At 50.5% G+C, this 18,414-nt stretch overlaps 1 protein-coding gene across 2 annotated transcripts; it reads left to right on the top strand.

Moving 5' to 3' along the window:
* The first annotated feature begins 10,709 nt into the window (after nucleotides 1–10,709).
* On the top strand, nucleotides 10,710–17,201 carry KLF10 (KLF transcription factor 10). Of its 2 annotated transcripts, none has more exons than XM_008148490.3 (4): nucleotides 10,710–10,864; nucleotides 13,804–14,037; nucleotides 14,150–15,065; nucleotides 15,609–17,201. In XM_008148490.3, the coding sequence occupies exons 1-4, from the start codon at nucleotides 10,826–10,828 to the stop codon at nucleotides 15,866–15,868; spliced, it is 1,449 nt and encodes a 482-aa protein (XP_008146712.2). In that variant the 5' UTR covers nucleotides 10,710–10,825; the 3' UTR covers nucleotides 15,869–17,201. The 2 variants fall into 2 exon arrangements, with proteins under 2 accessions (XP_008146712.2, XP_054564472.1); XM_054708497.1 differs by lacking the exon at nucleotides 10,710–10,864 and adding an exon at nucleotides 10,894–11,021.
* Nucleotides 17,202–18,414: the final 1,213 nt, after the last annotated feature.

Raw genomic sequence — 18,414 nt, 5'->3', positions numbered from 1 at the left:
AAGGGAGGGAGGTTTTTGAGTTTAGAAAATAAAACTTGGTTAACGTGACAACTTCCCCCAAGTACAGGAAATAGTAACATTGTCTGTAATGGCATATTCAAGTACAGGGTACAGTAACTTGTGTTAACTAGCATATACCTTACAGTATACAATTTACCTATTTTTGTGCCTCTATGTAAGGTATATGCTAGTTAACACAAGTTACTGTACAAGTTACAAGTTACTGTAAATATACATATTTATGCCATATTTATACATATGGCATAAATATGTATATTTATAATTACCCAAGTGTTCATTATCCAATTCCTGGAAGTTAATAAGTTGAATAGTGAAAATATTCTCTAATAAACCACTTACTTATAAAATTGGTCCCTACTGAAACACCTCTTTCAGCTAATACTACTACCCCTGCCTCTTCCATGGTGAAACTTTAAAATTAAAGTCCAAGTAAAGCGAAATGATATATAATATATGAATATATATAGTACATATGAATAAATATGTATGTGATGCATAATTTTGTCAGAAAATGTATGCAGAGAAGAATAACGCAATTTATTCTTTGAGAATGAGTGCATATTCGCTATTGTAACCTAGGTTTGCTAAACCTAACAAAACATATTTTAATATCATTTAGTTTTATTTTCCAATAGGAAGTTCCCATCCAACTTCCCCCCCCCCCCCCCCCATTACAAAACTATTATTCTCCTCTTAACCTTTTGCACTCGGATGTCGAGTGTGACTCGACACGGTTAGCATTAGAATAAATGAACCAAGAAAAAAGCAAGCGAGTGCAAAGGTTTAAGTGTATTCATATAAAAGGCCCTCGCCTGGTAGCAACCATCCTCAGATGTGGGAAGAGAGGGAGTGTGAGCAAGCGCCCGTGACCTTTCTCGACAGTTGCCTAACGAGCTAGGTAACCACCTGAGACAAACATACCCACTGTCCTCTTTTTGGTCTTGTGAAATGGAAGGCGGTGGACATTTTCTCTTAGCAGAGAAGGCCCTCGAGTTCTCTTGTCAGACTTGTTGGCAGAGTTTGTGGGGTGAGTTTGACGTCCAGAGCAACATTCAAATCAGATACTTCAAGACACTTCCAAGTTCACACCCCCACGTGACTTTCAATGGCCATTGGAATAAATTCTTAGAACTTCAGAGCTAGGAAACGTTTTTTAAAATTGGTCCTGGTCAAAGACGTTTGGAGGCAACCACATTCAGACGTCAGAAAACGAAAGAGAAAGTGGGTGCGTGGCTTTCCCGAGATCACACGGCCCGTAACGGCTGGACGGGATCCAAGAGCCACGTCTCCTGAGTCTAGAGCTGTGCTCTCAGCCTTGGCTGCACATTGGAATCACCTGAGGCGCTTCAAACACTTCTGACGGCCCCAGCCAGGTGGGCTCCGTGGATGGAGTGTCAGCCCGAGGACTGAAGGGCCCCGGGTTCAATTCTGCCCAAGGGCACATACCTCGGTTGCAGGCTCGATCTCTGGCAGCCAAAGGATATGTCTCTCTCACATCGATGTTCCTCTCTCTATCTCCCCATTCCGTTTATGTCAGGGTCCCACCTCCAGAGATGTTGACTTCAGGTGGTCTTACGTGTAGCTGAACTGGGGATTTTTAAGAGCTCCCCAGGTGAGCCAACAGGGAGCTGAAGTTGAGATCCATGATCTTTCCTCATTTCCCACGACAGTCCTTCTTCCTGTCCTTCCAGCTTTCCCCTCCCAATGAATCCTGTCCCTTCTCTACTGTTGCCATATCCATCCAACAATTTGTAAAGCCCAAGGCCAGAAAAGGTGGAGCTGTGTGACCTCAGGAAGCAGCCAGTGGGTGGAGGAGGGAGGCAGGGCTAGGGACGGGTAAGGGTGATGAGAAACGTGTTGGAAACCAGAGCTGCGGGACCCTAGTCCACCAGCAGCCTCTCACACTGGGCAGATGGTCGATTTCACAGCCGAATCTACCAGGGAACCAATAGCAACACTCTAGCAGCAGCCATATTCCCCAATTTAAGTTGAAATATTCTCCATATGCTCGGGTTTCAGATTCTCTCCTGGAGCCGCAGGCAGCAGGAGCTAACCATCCTAGTCCTAGCTGACAGTGAATGACTTCTGGAGCTGAAAAACGATTGGCTACTGTGGTGACATGAGCATGAAGCCGGGCCCTGGACCAATCCGTTTCACTGCGTATGGCTTTTCCCTGAACGTGCCATGGTCTTTTCATTGCACTTAGTTGGGTGTATAAAAATGAGCTTTGGACCCTGGCCTAGAAGGGCAGTGGCGAGAAAACAAATTTCAAAATTATTCTCTCCTTTAAAAAAAATTTTTTAAATTGATTTCAGAGAGGAAGAGAGAGATAGAAACATCAATGATGAGAGAGAATCATTGATGGGCCGCCTCCTACACACCTCTCAATGGGGATTGAGCCTGCAACCCGGGCATGTACCCTGACAGGGAATTGAACCATGACCTCCAGGTTCATAGGTTGATGCTCAATCAGTGAGCCACGCTGGCTGGACGAAACTCATACTTTTTCATTTATTTTATTTTATTTTATTGATTTTTCACAGAGAGGAAGGGAGAGGGACAGAGACTTAGAAACATCGATGAGAGAGATATATCGATCAGCTGCCTCCTGCACACCCCCTCACTGGGGATGTGCCCGCAACCAAGGTACATGCCCTTGACCGGAATCGAATCTGGGACCCTTCAGTCTGCAGGCCGACGCTCTATCCACTGAGCCAAACCAGTCAGGGCCAAAAACTCATACTTTTAAGTAAGCTCTACTTTTATAATTATTGATGTATAGAGAGATGTCCACGGTAGATTAATTTTTTTAATGCAGGTTATAAAATAGTATATTCTATTATATATAGAGAGGGGGAAGTGAGAAAGAAGGGCAGAGAAAAAGAGTCTGGGAAAAATATATATCAAAATGTTACTAATGGTTAATCCTGGGTAGTGTGATTGTAGGAGATTTTCATTTTTGTATTCTTGTTTGTATTTTTTTATTGTTTATAATCATGTAAACAGCATGTATTTCTTGTGTGTGTGTTTTTTTTTAAAGGCAATAAGGCTATTTTCACTTTGTAAGAATCAAAATATTAAATAACTGTACTTTACTGCCAGTTGGAACCTTGCAGAGCCAATGAATCACTTAACTACTTCTCCTCTTGGGGAGATAAAAAATGGGCAGAATGGAGAGTGGAAAAATTTAATTAAAAAAAATAATCCTAAGGTGAAGTGCTGCAGTATGCCATGACCTTTCTAGAGCGGGTCAAGTTAGGTCCTCCAGAGCCTCAGTGAGCCAGGCAACCACTGGTGCAAAGCAGACCTGGGCAGTGAACTCCCTTCCTTCCGGTTACACACGTATTTCCCTGTCGGAGCACTCAGCAGAGAGCTCCTGGGGCAGGGGGTGGGAGGATGGGTGTGTGTGGGGGTTGGGGGGGGGGACGCAGGGCGGGAGTCTTCCAGCTTTAGTACTTCCTACTTCTCCAAGTTCAAATAAAACATCACTTCTTACTCCAATTTTTCGTCCTCTTCTACTTGATTAATTTTTCTAGTCCACTTTGGGGCTTCCTCCCAGCTGTTTAAGATCCTTAAAAAAAAAAAAAAAGTATTCTTATAAAATAAGTTTAAAACCGTGGCTGTCACTCCAGAGCTGAAACAAACACACACATCCAGTCTCAGTTACCGCTTGCAGCACAGCAAACCCCTCAAAGCCCAGGGACACCCCTGCGGACAGAAAGGGTCGGGGACTCTCCAGTGGGAGGGAAGCAGGAAGTCCCACCTGCCTTGCCCTTCCATTTATTGTTCATGATTCTGTGGGTCAGGAACTCAAGTAGAGCTTATCTCTGCTTCGGGCTGTGTCAGCTGGTCCCAGGTGGCCCTGCGTTTGGAGGCTTGGTCCTGGCTGGACGTTGGGGTGCCCTGGCCTCCTCCCGTGGCCATTCTCTCTCCGCATTTTCTCTCTCATTCCGTAACTCACCGTAAGCTCCTCTGCCTGGTGGCTGTGCTCCCAGGAGGGTGAAAACGGAAACATCAAAGGCTTTTCCTAAGACCTAGGCGCCCAGTCCCACCGCACCCACCCAGGATTCCATTGGTCAAAGCGAATCCCGGAACAAGAGTTGGGGAGACAGCCCAGCCGGCATGGCTCAGTGGTTGAGCGTTGACCTATGAACCAGGAGGTCACGGTTCAAGTCCCAGGCAGGGCATATGCCCGGGTGGCAGTCTCAATCCCCATTGTGGGGCATGCAGAAGGCAGCTGATCAATGATACTCTCTCATCATTGATGTTTCTATCTCTCTCGCCCTCTCCTTTCCTCTCTGAAATCAATAAAAATGTATTTTTAAAAATACTGTTTAAAAAGAGTTGGGGAAACCAACTTCACCTCTTGAAGCAGGAATGGCAAAGTCCCATTGTTAAAGATTACATGGAATGGGAGGTGTTGTTGTAGCCATCTTTATAAAAAAAACAAAAAACTACTTAAAGAGTTCAAAATTAAAAATAAATATCTTAATGAGCTTAAAAACCATGGTGACTAAGTATAATAAAAATAGCTAATAATGATCACCAGAGGGGATAACTTTTTTTAGGTTGTCTGACACTTTTACTTTCTGAATCAGCCCTGGCTTGCCTCTTGTCGCCATTTTGTTACATTAGGCCAAGAAATCCTACGTGCAGCGTATACGAAAGAAGTACTTGCTGTGTCGCCCTTTGCCAACATTTCACCATGTGCTGTTCCTGCTCGGTCACCTTCCTTTGCCTGTAGTTCCCCAGCTGCCCACCCTCAGTTTTCTTACCTGTTATTCTTCACTCTTCCTAGGGGATGTTATCCAATCCTCTGGCTGCCACCTACATGTTAATGACGCCCCCCCCCCCTTTTTTTTTAATCCTCTCCCTAGGACATTGTCATTGATTTTTAAACAGAGGGGTTAGGGAGAGAGAGCAAAACATCAATGTTAAGAGAGAAACACAGATTGGTTGCAACCCAGGGAATCAAACCTGCGACCTCTTGGTGTATGGGATGAGGCTCCTACAGACTAAACCACACTGGCCAGGGCGACTCCCACACTTTAATCTCCAGCCCAGATCTTTCTCTCCTGGCTCCAGACCTGAAATTCCAACCGCCTCCTGGGCATCCGTATTTGGATGTGCCACAGGTAATCTCACCTTTACATGTTCTAATTCGGGTTTGGCATTTTCTTCCTCCCCCACCAAAAGCTCCTGCCTCCCCAGGGTCCCTTCCTTGAGCTTTAGAGTCTTGTTTTTGTCCTGTGTCATCCAGTGAATCAAGCCAGAAACCCAGCAGTCCTCCTCCACATCTCCCTCTGTCCTCGTGCCCACATCCAATCAATGACCCAGTCCTGCTAGTTTCTGGTGTCACACTATCTCCTGCCTACATTACTGCAAGAGCCTCCTCACTGGTGTTAGACACCCCCCGCCACACACACACCACCACCACCCATTCTGGTCTATTCTCCACATAAGGCCAGCATGAGCTTTCTTTCTTTTTCTTTTTTAAATATATTTTATTGATATTTTACAGAGAGGAAGGGAGAGGGATAGAGAGTTAAAAACATCGATGAGAGAGAAACATCGATCAGCTGCCTCCTGCACACTCCCTACTGGGGATGTGCCCGCAACCAAGGTACATGCCCTTGTCTGGAATCGAACCTGGGACCCTTGAGTCCGCAGGCTGATGCTCTATCCACTGAGCCAAACCGGTTAGGGCAGCATGAGCTTTCTATAGCATCGTTCCTGGCTAAAGCCTGTTGGTAAGTCCCCACTGTCCTCTGGACAGAGTTCTCCATCTACATTCCTTAGCAGGGCACACAAAGGCCCTTTATGTTCTGGGCCAGTGGTCGGCAAACTGCGGCTCGCAAGCCGCGGTTTGTCGCTCTGTTGACTAATGAGTTTGCCGACCACTGACCTAGACTCTGAATTCCAATAATTACAGGCTGTTGTTGTTCCTTGTGATTAAGCCCCCTCTCCCAGTGGTTGGCAAACTCATTAGTCAACAGAGCGGCAAACCATGGCTCTCGAGCCGAATGCAGCTCACTAGCTGCAGTTTGCCGACCACAGTTCTGGGCTGCCTTCTTTAACACCCTGAGCTCCTCATCCTACCTCTCAAATCTGTAACCAGACAGTTCAGAGCATCCTGAATCCCCACAGTTCTCTCTTTTCTCCACCTCACCGAGCCCGCCACCCTCTACCTCCCCCCCCCCACCCCCCCACTCCTCCAGCTCAGGATCAGCTGGGGGAAGTCTTCCCTGACCCCTTCCTTGGCCTCCCAGGACATTCTGTGCACTCTCCACTCCACAGTCATGCCTGGCTCGCTTATCTACTTCTCCCACTAGACTGGAAGCTCCTTCAACGGGGTTCAGGGACGGGTTCAGACACTGAACCAGAAAGATGCCTTTGACGTGGCCACCATCTTGAAGGAGCTCAGATCTGGGTGGAACACCGGCAGAATTTAGTTTTGTAAAATACTTCTTGCAATAAGATGTGCCACATGCTTTGCTCTGAGCATGGAGGTGTGGAGAAGTAGAGGGACGGGGTTCAGACCTGGAGGGCTGGCTGTGGCCAACCCCAGGACGGCTCCCTGACAGGAGCTGTGTCTTTTTTATGGTTGTTCCTCCGAGCTCAGCTAGCCCCCGGCACATGGTGGGGCAAGGAATGAATGCTGATGATACCCACTGACTGGAAGGAACACAGAGATGACTCTTGGGTACAATGTGCTTTAATATCCATAACTGACCTGAGGCCTCTTTACTGCCAGCCCCTCCTCCCACTTCCTTCACTGTTCTGATCCAAGGAGAACCCAGCCCCATCAGCAGGAAAGGGGGCGTCTGTCTGAGGGACTGCTTACTCCTGCCCAAGGACTTCCTCTCACTCAGGCCCAAGAGGACAGATTTCCATGCCTGGCCCTGCCATGATACAAGCTAAGGAAAGGTATGGAAGGATCCAGACTTCTGTCTAGGCATCAGTCCACATTCTGTCTATAACCCCAGTGAGTCTTCAGAGACGACCTACAGTTTTATTTTACCCATTTAAAAATCTTGAGTGCCCCGTCTGGAACAGACACTGAACCAGAAAGATGACTTTGACGTGGCCACCATCTTGAAGGAGCTCAGATCTGGGTGGAACGCCGGCGGAATTTAGTTTTGTAAAATACTTCTTGCAATTGGATGTGCCACATGCTCTGCTCTGAGCATGGAGGTGTGGAGAAGTAGAGGAGAACAATGAATTCATCTCGGAGTTATCTAGAAAGGTGTCAACAAGGTGGCAAAGGGGCTCTTATAGGGTAAAAAAAAAAAAGTGCATTTCTTCCTAGACACGATGGCCTCCTGCTGCCTGTGAAAGAGTCTCCATTTCAAACAGGGCCTATAAGTTCATCAGTCCCCGGGCTCCTCCGGCCTCACTGTGCCAGCTCTGTGCCTTCCTACTTTCCCCAGCACACGCCCCACTCCGGCCACAGGGCACGCTCCTTCCTGCTCTAGGACTCGTCATGGCTGTTTCCTCTACGCAGGCGCACTCTCGGATCAGCCTGTCCTCTCATTAGATTTTCAGCTTAACAGTATCCTCCTCAAAGCAAGCTTCTCTTCCCTCCCAAGCCAGACCAGCGACCCACAGTCACATCCCTCTATTGCAATTCTGTGCCTTACAGTTAACTCACCTGCCTTCATAAGTGAATATGTGTATGTGTTTGTGTGTGTGTGCATATCTTGTCTACCTGTCTTTGCCTTTTTATCCAAGCTTTTTGAGAGCCGGGAACCGACCGGTCTTGTTCATTGCTATTGTCCCAGCACCCAGTGACTAGAACACATAGTAGGTGGCTTAGAAACATGAAAGTGTACCGTATGCTTGAGGAACAGCATGTCATTTGTTATGGCTGTGGTCAGGGGTATGTCTGGGTGGGAGATGAGGTTGGGAGGGTGGGGAGAGAAGTTGGGGGCCCACTGTATAGCTCTGAATGAAATGGAGCAAAGGATCATGTTTAAGTAGGGAGGGCCGCGATTGGATCATGGCTTCCAAAAAGCCACTCTGGCCTACTGTGGAAAGTTTGGGCACTGGAAGGGAACTGGGGTGATGGTGGGTTGGGGCGGGAGATTACAGTTTGCTTAAACCAAGAGGGCCTTGATGACAGACTGACCTAGAGCCGTGGTCGGCAAACTGCGGCTCGCGAGCCACATGCGGCTCTTTGGCCCCTTGAGTGTGGCTCTTCCACAAAATACCACAGGCCTGGGCGAGTCTATTTTGAAGAAGTGGCGTTAGAAGAAGTTTAAGTTTAAAAAATTTGGCTCTCCAAAGAAATTTCAATCGTTGTACTGTTGATATTTGGCTCTGTTGACTAATGAGTTTGCCGACCACTGACCTAGAGCAACATTTAAGGGAGAGAAGTGGGACCAGAGGAAAGAGACATTTCTGGGGACCACCTGGCTCCAGGGCCTTGAGGGAGAAGGTGAAGGCTGCGTGGGAAACAAGGCGTGCACACAGGAAGAGCAGCAACAAGGGTCTCAGTTTTGGTTGTGTGGAGTCTGAGGTGGCCAGGGAACATCTTTCTCTGAATCTCTAGGAATTGTGCCATTGCCACACTGTTCCTCCTCCCCTTTTCCCTTTCCTTTCCTGTTTTGAATCACTCCCACAAACCGTGAAAGCTCCCTGCTTCTCAGCCTGCGGGGGCACCAGGCCAGCAGCCCCACATTCCTGAGGGAGGGACGGGGGTTCAGACCTGGAGGGACGGCTCCCTGGCAGGAAGGAAAGCTGGCCTGCCGGCTGGGCGCAGACCGGAGCTTCCTCTGCGGCAGCAGGTGCCCAGGGCCAGCTGCTCCAGCCCGGGAGGCTCAGATCAACAGGATGGGACTGCCCAGGCGGAAGGAAGCCTGCCGGGAAGGACACCCTGCAGACGGAGGGGGAGGGGGCGGCCTGGAGCGGAGGGGAGACAGGAAGAGCGGCCTGGGCTGCTGAGCTGGCGCCCCTCCAGCCGATTCTGGAGCGGCAGTGACTGGAGGCCCTTCAGTTCTCTTCCTTCCCACCGTGGGCGGCTCTGGCCCTGGGAATCGTTATTATTATTATTATTACTGTTGTTGGCTAGCCTGGGCCTTAGATACACCAGAAGAAGTCATCGGAGAATGGTCATAGATTTGGCAATTGCTCAAATAACTAGTTCCTTTTCTATGCTCATTCTGTGCTTATTGGTACAAAGAGGACTCGTACATTAGCCTTTCAGTTGCTCGCGGGAGGGACAGTGATCTTCGCCACGTGTTCAGCCTGTCCCAGGGAGATAAAATGTCGGTACCCTTCAGGCCCCGTTATCACTACCCAACTCTCCAACAGTTGCTGTGAACCGGCACCAAACGGCGAAAAAGGCGCAAACAGGGAGCAGAGCCGCGGGCTCCCAAACAGCAGGCCCCGCCCGCCTCCGTCCAGCCCGGGGGGTGGAGGGGAGAGGAAGGGAAGACGGGGGAGGTTGTGGGAGGGTGGGGGTGGGGGTGGGGGTGGGGGCGAGTGGTGCTTTGGAGGGGCGCTGACCTAGCTAATACCCCTGCAGCAACCCCACCCCCAGGCGTGGCGCCGAGGGCCCCAGGCGTGCCTGGGCGGGCCCCTGGCGACCCTGGGAGTTCCCTCCCCCCCCCCCTTAATCCCCAGTTTCCAGGCAGGGTGCTTCCGGAGGCCTGGGCCTGGGGTGGGGGTGGGGTCTATTTTTGAAACAGCTTGTAGACTTCAATTTAAACTTTAACTACAGCGAGCTCAAAACTCGATTCCGCCACCGAGCGTCGGCACCAGAAAGGATAAAAAAATAAAAAATAAAAATCGGGTCTACGGCTTCCCTTCACCCCATTGGTCCAGTTCTCGGGCTCCCTGCAGTCCCCACGCCGTTCTCCTGGCGGTGCCGGAGGAAGGATGGGCGGGGCAGGCAGGGGCAGGCACCGCTCCCAACCACGCGGATGGGGAGGGCGAGCCCGCGCCGGAGGCCCGGGCGTGGGCGGGGGGCGCAGTAACAGGTGTCGGCTCAGCTACTGGGCTCCCTTCGCTCCCTCCCCGCCCCCGCGATCCCCGCAGCTCAGCCAGGCAAAACCCAAGCACGAGCTCTAGAAAATGCAGCTCAGTCGGTCAGCGGGCTCTGCTTTCTCGCCAGACGTGAAAAGGTTTGGCGTCTCCAAATGCAAATCTCTTGGCTCGGACCCCTGAGCTTGCAGCCGCCGCCTCCCCCGCTCGGCTGCCTGGCGTCCCGCCCACCCCGCGGCTGGCCGACTTGGGGGCCCCGCGCCAAGGGGACGCGGCAGAGTGGGCATCCCTCCCCACCACCCACGTGGGACCAGCCCGCCGCAGTGCCTGGGCGCGCCGCCGCCGCCGCCGCCGCGCCTCCGGGCTACGGCCCCGCCCGTGGCCCCGCCCCCTAGACCGGGTGGGTGGGTGGGGAACGACTGGCGGGGGGTGGGCGAGGGCTAGGGGGGTTGTCACTGAGTCAGGTGGCTGCGGGAGTCCCTCGGGCCGAGGGAACACGCTGCCGGGGATTGTGTACACGCTCCACTGACACAAGCTTCACGCTGCCGGGCAGCCGCTGATCACGCGTGGCCCCGCGAGCCTATTGGCCGGCGCCTCACACACCTTTGCCGCTGATTGGCCCGCCTCAGGCTCCGCCCCGGCTCCGCCCCACCCCCGCCCGCGGCGCGCGGCAGGCGGAGCGGCTACCTGAATGGGGAGGGGGCAGACGGCGCGGAGCGCAGAGGCAGCGGCGGGAGCGACGTCGAGTGTCTCCGCGCGCCCGTCTGGACCAGCAGCCCAGCAGCCAGTCAGCGTGCCGCCCGCGGCCAGGCAGCCAACCATGCTCAACTTCGGCGCTTCTCTCCAGCAGCAGGCTGCGGTAAGCCACCTGGGAATGCCCTGCCCGCCCCGGCTCGCCACGTCTGAGCGGCCGGCGGGGCGCGAACCCGAGCCCCCGGACTGCCGCGCCTGAGGACCCGGGCTGCAGCGCAGTCGTGGGGGAGTCGGGAGGTTTCCTGCCTGCAGGCGAGGCTCCGGTGAGGGCGGGTGGCGTCGCGAGGGGGGTCAGGAGAGGCGGCCTGGGATGTAGCGCCGAGGGAGAGACAGGTCTGCTCAAGGTGCAGTGAGGGGAAGGGGCACCTCCGGGGAGAGACTGGAGGCAAGTGAGGGAGAGGGTGGCTGGAGGGGCCGGAAGAGTGAGCAGGCTGGGGGGCCACCCTGCACCTGGCGCCCGGAGAGATGCCTCCTCCTGGATCGGGACTGCGATCCAGGGTGGGAGGGGGGCTGCTCGCGAGCATTTGAGCGGCGGGGTGCTCACAGGAGAGGGGACCCTCTCTCGGGGGGTCTGAACGGAGGCTTGCAGGAGGGGACGGCTCCGCAGATATCCGGGGGCGGGGAGAGAGGGTGCCCGGCGAGGATGCGGGGGAATGGCACGCGGACCGCAGAGCGCCGAGGAGGGGGACCAGAAGTTCGCCCCCAGACGTCGGCAGGGGACTCCCATCTTCGGAGGGGGCAGGTGGCCGCCTTCTACGAACCCCTTGGAGGGGGCGGGGAGCCACCGCGGGGAGGGGAGGGTGGAAAGAGGGACCCAGCCGCGGGGAGGGGAGGGCGGACGGGGGTGCGGGGGCCCTGAGTCTAGGCGGGAGCCGCAGGCCGTGGGGCCGCGCGCCTGGAGCGCGGGCCTGTGGGGGGCTGCACGTCTGGGATCCCGGGGAGACGCGCGGGGGGGCGGGGGCCGGAGCTGCAGACTCCGGGAGGGTGCGCCGCGTCTGCGGGGAGAGACCGGGTGGTCTGAGGTCCCCGGAGCGGCGTGGGAGGGAAGCGCCGAGGGCTCGGCCGGATCCCCGGGGGCTTCGCCGGGAGGGGGCGGAGGCCGGGTTTCCGCGGGGACCCGGCTCCTCCTCCGGCAGCTGAGCCGGAGGTCGGGGGGTGGGGTGGGCCGGGAGCGGGTGCGCCCGGGGGAGCGTCTCGTCCCCGAGTGACCCAGCGCCGGCCTCCGCCAGGGGCGGGAGCAAGCCGGCCCCGCTGTCGGTTCCTAAGGGAACGGCGGGGAGCTGGGAGGGGCGGGCGCTCCGGGAGCCGGGCGCCCGCGGCCCCGCCCCTCCCTGCGGGCTCGGCGCGCACTGCCGGGCGGTTGGCGGCGGCGCCCGCGGCCCCTCCCCCGGCCGGCGCGAGGGCGGGGGCCCCGGCTCAGGAAGTAGGGGAAAGGTGACGGCGCGGCAATTCCCAGTTAACGTTTCCTGCGCGGCCGGGAGCAGCCGCTGATCACGCTTTGTTCACATGCCTCGCCTCGCCCCCTCCTCCTCCGCCCCCGCCCTGGCGGCCCAGCCAATGCGCGCCCGGGCCGCCGGCCGGTAGGCCTGTGGCGGGGGCCGGGACGCGGGGACGTGCGAGCCGCGAGGAATGTTCCCAGTGACTCACCCATGAGCCTCATTGAGGTTAGGGCGGCCCCATCCGTCTGTCCCCGCCAGCGAGGATCTCCCCCGCCGTCCGCCTCCGCCCCTCGTCTGCCTCCTCCGCCCGCGCCTCCGCCCGCGCTTCCCTTTCCTCGCTCCCGCCCCGCTCCCTTTCCTGCCCGCCCGCTTCTCTTCCCAGCTCACTCTCCTCTCCCCTGCCTGCCTTTTCTCCTTTTCCTTTCTTGCTTGGGCGTCTAGAGGCTTTTCTACATATCCGTTGCAGCTTACAATAAATGCACGCTCGATTATGTAATTGCATTGTTAGCGACATTTTTAAGAGCGATGGCTCGTTTTCTAAGCATTTCAACACGAAAGGTTTACGCATTTTAAAAAACGAACGTTGAGAATAATACCTGGCAACGTGTAAAGAATGCTTTTCGATATTTTTACACAGTTTCTTGTTTGGGAGGAAGAATGGGATCACGTTAATGAAAAACGGGAGAGGTGGTGGGTAGTACCCATTGTTCTTAAAAGTGCGATTTAATGTGAAGCATTCAACACTTGATCGAAGGAGCTGTACATGTGAATACAAAGGGTGTGCTGTTTATCTTGTCATCAGGCAGTTCTTGAAAGAATTAAAATATTCTGTTTTGACTATTGCAAACTCCTTGCAGCCAGGGTTTTTTGCAAATTCCGAGTAGAATATTAAATTTTCTGATTATCCATTTTTTAGTATTATTGCATTAGCTGGCCATAATTGTGAGTAGCACACCATTGTGTTAAACGGAACACAAACATGAAGAAGTTGAAACTTAAAGTTTTGGGATTTTTTTTCCCATGTATTTCACTTTCTCTTCACCATAGATAACTAAGTTATCCAAAAAAATTAAATTTCAAATAATCTTGTACACTAATTTGAAAGAGACTGAAGAATCCTTATCCTGTTGATTTATCCCAAAGTGTGAAGTGACTTTTCAAAGGTCCATATGAACAGGCCAGAGCTGTCTGCTGCACTGCATTTTTAAGGAAGTCTTAAAAGAAGGTAACTTTTGCAGAGCCATCCCTTAGTTATTTTGTCTGACCCCAGTGGCAAGTGGCTACTCTGGAAGGAACATATATAACTATTTTTCTTCTAAGCTAAGTGCTTCTCTTTTTTTGGATCACAAATGTACGGGTGCCTTTGGCCTTCGTCCCCTAATGCTAATCACATGCGCCTCTCTACCTAGCCAGGATTTCAGTGTTCAAGCCTAAATGTGAGAGGAAGGATGAGGAAGGTTTAGAGCAGGGGTGAGAGGAAAATGATTTCCTATTTAATTTGGAGAGTTGTGCAAATAGTAAAAAATGAAAAAAATTGTACAGTGTTCTGATCTTACTTGGATGACAAAAAGTATGCTTATAGGTATTCAACCTTTTGTTTCTATAGGAGGAAAGAATGGAAATGATTTCTGAAAGATCAAAAGAGAGTATGTATTCCTGGAACAAAACTGCAGAGAAAAGTGATTTTGAAGCTGTAGAAGCTCTTATGTCAATGAGCTGCAGTTGGAAGACTGATTTTAAGAAATACATTGAAAACAGACCTGTTACTCCTGTATCTGATATGTCAGAGGAAGAGAATTTGCTTCCTAGTACACCTGATTTTCATACGATCCCAGCATTTGTAAGTATTGCTTTTTAGATGAATGTAAATGATATACGTTCTTATAATTTAACTAATGAATTCTACTTTAAATTTCTCACACTGTTATGCCTGTTTTTTTTTCTCTTTGTAGTGTTTGACTCCACCTTATAGTCCTTCTGACTTTGAACCCTCTCAAGTATCAAATCTGATTGCACCAGCGCCATCTACTGGACACTTCAAATCATTCTCAGATACTTCCAAGCCTCACATTGCTGCACCTTTCAAAGAGGAAGAGAAAGGCCCCGTTCCCGTCCCCAAGTTCCCCAAGGCTCAGGCGACAAGTGTGATCCGTCACACAGCCGATGCCCAGCTGTGTAACCACCAGTCCTGCCCGGTGAAAGCAGCCAGCATCCTCAACTGTCCGGAGAGCTCTTTCAGAAGAAGAGCCCACCTCAGTGTTGAGGCTGCCAGAAAAAGCGTACCGTGTGCAGCTGTGTCACCGAACCGATCCACGTGTGAGAGAAGCACAGCAGCAGATGTTGATGAGAAAGCAGGCGCTGTACTTTATGACTTTTCTGTGCCTTCCTCAGAGACCGTCATCTGCAGATCGCAGCCAGCTTCCGTGTCCCCACAGCAAAAGTCGGTGTTGGTGTCTCCACCTGCTGCAGTATCAGCCGGGGGGGTGCCACCGATGCCGGTCATCTGTCAGATGGTTCCCCTCCCTGCAAACAGCCCTGTGGTGACCACCGTAGTTCCCAGCACTCCACCCAGCCAGCCCCCCGCTGTCTGCCCACCTCTTGTGTTCATGGGCCCCCAGGTGCCCAAAGGCGCCGTCATGTTTGTCGTACCCCAGCCCGTGGTCCAGAGCCCAAAGCCTCCAGTAGTGAGCCCACATGGCACCAGACTCTCTCCCATTGCCCCTGCTCCAGGGTTTTCCCCTTCGGCGGCCAAAGTCACTCCTCAGATTGACTCCTCGAGGATAAGAAGTCACATCTGTGGCCATCCAGGATGTGGCAAGACGTACTTTAAAAGCTCTCATCTGAAGGCCCACATGAGAACACATACAGGTACCAGACATTTCTTGTTCATGTTCCAGAAGTTTAGATGAAATTTTCTTGGCAGTGATCACAGATATAAACCAGACATCTTAAGGAAGAACTTGCCATGTTAGCCAATTCAGTGGATGATATTTGCCTGTGCAAGCTCCTCTCAAAGATTTCATGAAGGTGTTTTGTTTTAATTTCTCGGGCTGGCTTTAGTTCAGCGGTTCCTTCAACTCTGTTTTAATTTCTCAAATGATGATTGTTTAAATGTCTTGAGTAGCTACTTTAATAAATTATCTCCAAAGCCCTTGCACCATAGTTGGAGTTCAGAAGCCTTTTTGTTTTGGTCTTCTTTTATAAAGGGAAGACCTATCAACGTGATAATGAAAGTTGAAAATAGTGGATGTACTTACGTGACAGTTTATTCGTTTAGTCGTGTATAGTACTTGACAGTTTATTAATTCAGTAGCTTCTATTTTTTAAATGTATACATAGATATAATTGAATGTGTAACTTACAGTGATGTAGTAAATGCGTAGTAACGATAATCTGAATTGTTTGTTTCAGGAGAGAAGCCTTTTAGCTGTAGCTGGAAAGGTTGTGAAAGGAGGTTTGCCCGTTCTGATGAACTGTCCAGACACCGACGAACCCACACAGGTGAGAAGAAATTCGCCTGTCCCATGTGTGACCGGCGCTTCATGAGGAGTGACCATTTGACCAAGCATGCCCGGCGTCATCTGTCAGCCAAGAAGCTACCAAATTGGCAGATGGAAGTGAGCAAGTTGAACGACATTGCCCTACCTCCAACCGCTGCTCCCACACAGTGACAGCTCCGAAGGTGAAGAACAAGAACTAACTTTGGTCACAGCAGGGAGCCAGCGGTGATACAGGAATGCTTCCACTGCAAGTCTGGCCCTCCAGGGGGGCTGAAGCAGAAGCCCAGCGTGGGGAGAAGGCCCAGACGGGGTTACATGACAACAAGTGCTGTGTCACAGGCACGCCCGAGTGGCAGGATTCATTTCTTATCACATAAGAGACACGGGAAAGCTTTTATTCCTTTAAATCGTTTTTGAAGGTTTCAGATGAGAGGTCAGCACAGGCAGCACAAATTTTGAATTTGTGTGCACAACTTGTTACTTTACTTTTGCCATTTGTACTTGAGACCAATGTTGCAATGTGATTCTTCTAAAGCACTGGTTTCAAGAGTATAGAGACTGGAAATCAACGTTACGGTACAGAGATGGAGATATAAAGTCAATTTTTATTATTATAAATATTGTCATCTTTTCCTAGAGTTATCTTGTTTACTATTCCTCGTCTTTCCAGTCAACTTTGTGGATGTAGTTGTTAAATAGACATTGCATTTTTACATTATTGCTGACGTTTGGAATTGATTAGCTGTATATTGCTAAAGAGGGCCTAAAATTTGGAATCCTCAAATAATTTAATTCCTTTGAAGTGTAGCTACAACTTTTTTTTTGCATTTTTGTTTTGAAAGTTTAAAAAATGACTATCTAGGCATTTTATTATGCTTTGAACTTTAGTTTGCCTGCAGTTTCTTGTGTAGAATTAAGAATTGTATACCAATGTGTTTTCTCTAGAGACTAAGATACACTGCACTTTGTTTAGAAAAAACTTCCAAGATGAAAATATATATTGTAAGGAAGGGATATCGAGAATTTCAGATAACTCCTTGAAAAAGATGGCTTATGTCATCAGTAAAGTACCCTTATGTTATGAGGATATAACATGTGCTTTATTGAATTAGAAAGTCAATGACCATTATTCACAAATGGACAGATATTGTCCTGTTAATTTATAGGAGGTTTATGGGGGGATGTGGAACTAGATATGTAGAAAAATTACTATAACATTCACTTTTGTTAACAGTATTTCTGTTATATCCTGTTGTGTAGTGGGTGATATACACAGTGGTAAAACAAAAGTAAATTGTTTAAAATATATAGTGAAAAATGTCCCTATATCTACCCATTTAACATTTTTCTCGATATCGGGTCTAGGTTTCTGACATCCAAACTCTTGGACCCTTGGAAAAGTTTTCTTTGAATAAATAAAAAATCCTTGTGATTTACAGTTTGCACAATATTTCTTTTGTTGTACTTTATATCTTGTTTACAATAAAGAATTTCCTTTGGTATATCTAATTGGTTGATTGCATTTGTTGAAAATGATTCTCTAACCTTGACATTAATCACTTATGGCACTATGAAAGGATTTGGTATATGAATTTCTCTGATGATGATTTAGAACTGTAGGGGTATATCTTTACCATACGACTCTATTTAGAAGGTATATACAAAGTGAAGCCAGGCATCAGTTCACTGAGATCATGGAAGCGTCTGCCCAATACATTTTAATTTTTAAACATTTTTGTACATTTTGATAATTTGGGGTTGAAATATAGCTCTGGCTCTCAGCAAAACCTTCTTAAGTAGCATTAAGTTAAAGGGAACATCACAGAGAATAATTATAAGCCATGAGACTGCTGTGGCAAATGAAAAGAAGCCTGACATTAAATAGTAAATTGTTCACCTCCGGTGGTTAGATTAGCTCAGACCATTAAGCAATAAACATACTGGTACTTAAGCGTCATGAAAGTTAATCCACCTACGAAGAGGAACACTTGCTCGTCACTCATCAGGCGAAAGAACTAGGAGCTGTAAATGCCACTCGGGGTAGTGAGTATAATTGTGGAGGTTACCGTTGTAGTTGGCTCTCAGATCACCTTGTCCTGAGAGAACATCTTCCACACTGCCCAGCTGCACACTGGCCTAGAGTCGGGGTCGCTGTTGAACAGCCATGGTAAGGGGCAGTGTAGCAGGACACCAGTGGCAGGGCAAGCATCTTTTCTTGGGAACTAAACACCACCTAACTGCAGCACGGCTTCTGGAGGAGGCCTTGCCATCCTGCAGCTTCTGTGTTGGGAAACGGCCATCGTAACCCCCCTAGATTTCCTCATCATGCGGTCTTCAGAAGTGGGACTAGAGGAAGGTAGCTGACTGAGGGCTCAGTCCCCTGTAATGACAGGGCCAGTGGAAATTGCCACCTTTCGCTGTGTTCTTCCCAGTCCTGGTTGGCATCGGAGACTTTTCCTTAGTGAACCTGTAGATAAAATCATTCGAGTAGAGTATTAGGGCTAAGTGGAACGTTAGCCGGCTCTGATCTCAATGCAAAGTTGCTCTAAAACAAGTACACTTGTAGCATCCTACCTAATAATAGACAAATATGCAAATTGACCGTACCTTCGCTATGCCCACGATTGGCCAGGAGGCGGGGGGGGGGGGGGGGTGGACTCGGGGTGGCCGGGGTGGCCGATTGGGCCGGCGGCACGCTGAGCTCGCTTTGCCAGCGG

The sequence above is a fragment of the Eptesicus fuscus genome, chromosome 19, assembly GCF_027574615.1.
Source record: "Eptesicus fuscus isolate TK198812 chromosome 19, DD_ASM_mEF_20220401, whole genome shotgun sequence".
In the NCBI taxonomy this organism is placed as follows: domain Eukaryota; kingdom Metazoa; phylum Chordata; class Mammalia; order Chiroptera; family Vespertilionidae; genus Eptesicus; species Eptesicus fuscus.
This window is presented reverse-complemented; position numbering and strand designations above follow the sequence as displayed.

Excerpts from the sequence above, each read along its gene's own strand:
- KLF10 (XM_008148490.3), top strand. The coding sequence starts at position 10,826 with ATGCTCAACTTCGGCGCTTCTCTCCAGCAGCAGGCTGCG. Across the intron at positions 10,865-13,803 it reads CTCTCCAGCAGCAGGCTGCG|GAGGAAAGAATGGAAATGAT; the intron begins GTAAGCCACCTG and ends TTGTTTCTATAG. Across the intron at positions 14,038-14,149 it reads TTCATACGATCCCAGCATTT|TGTTTGACTCCACCTTATAG; the intron begins GTAAGTATTGCT and ends TTCTCTTTGTAG.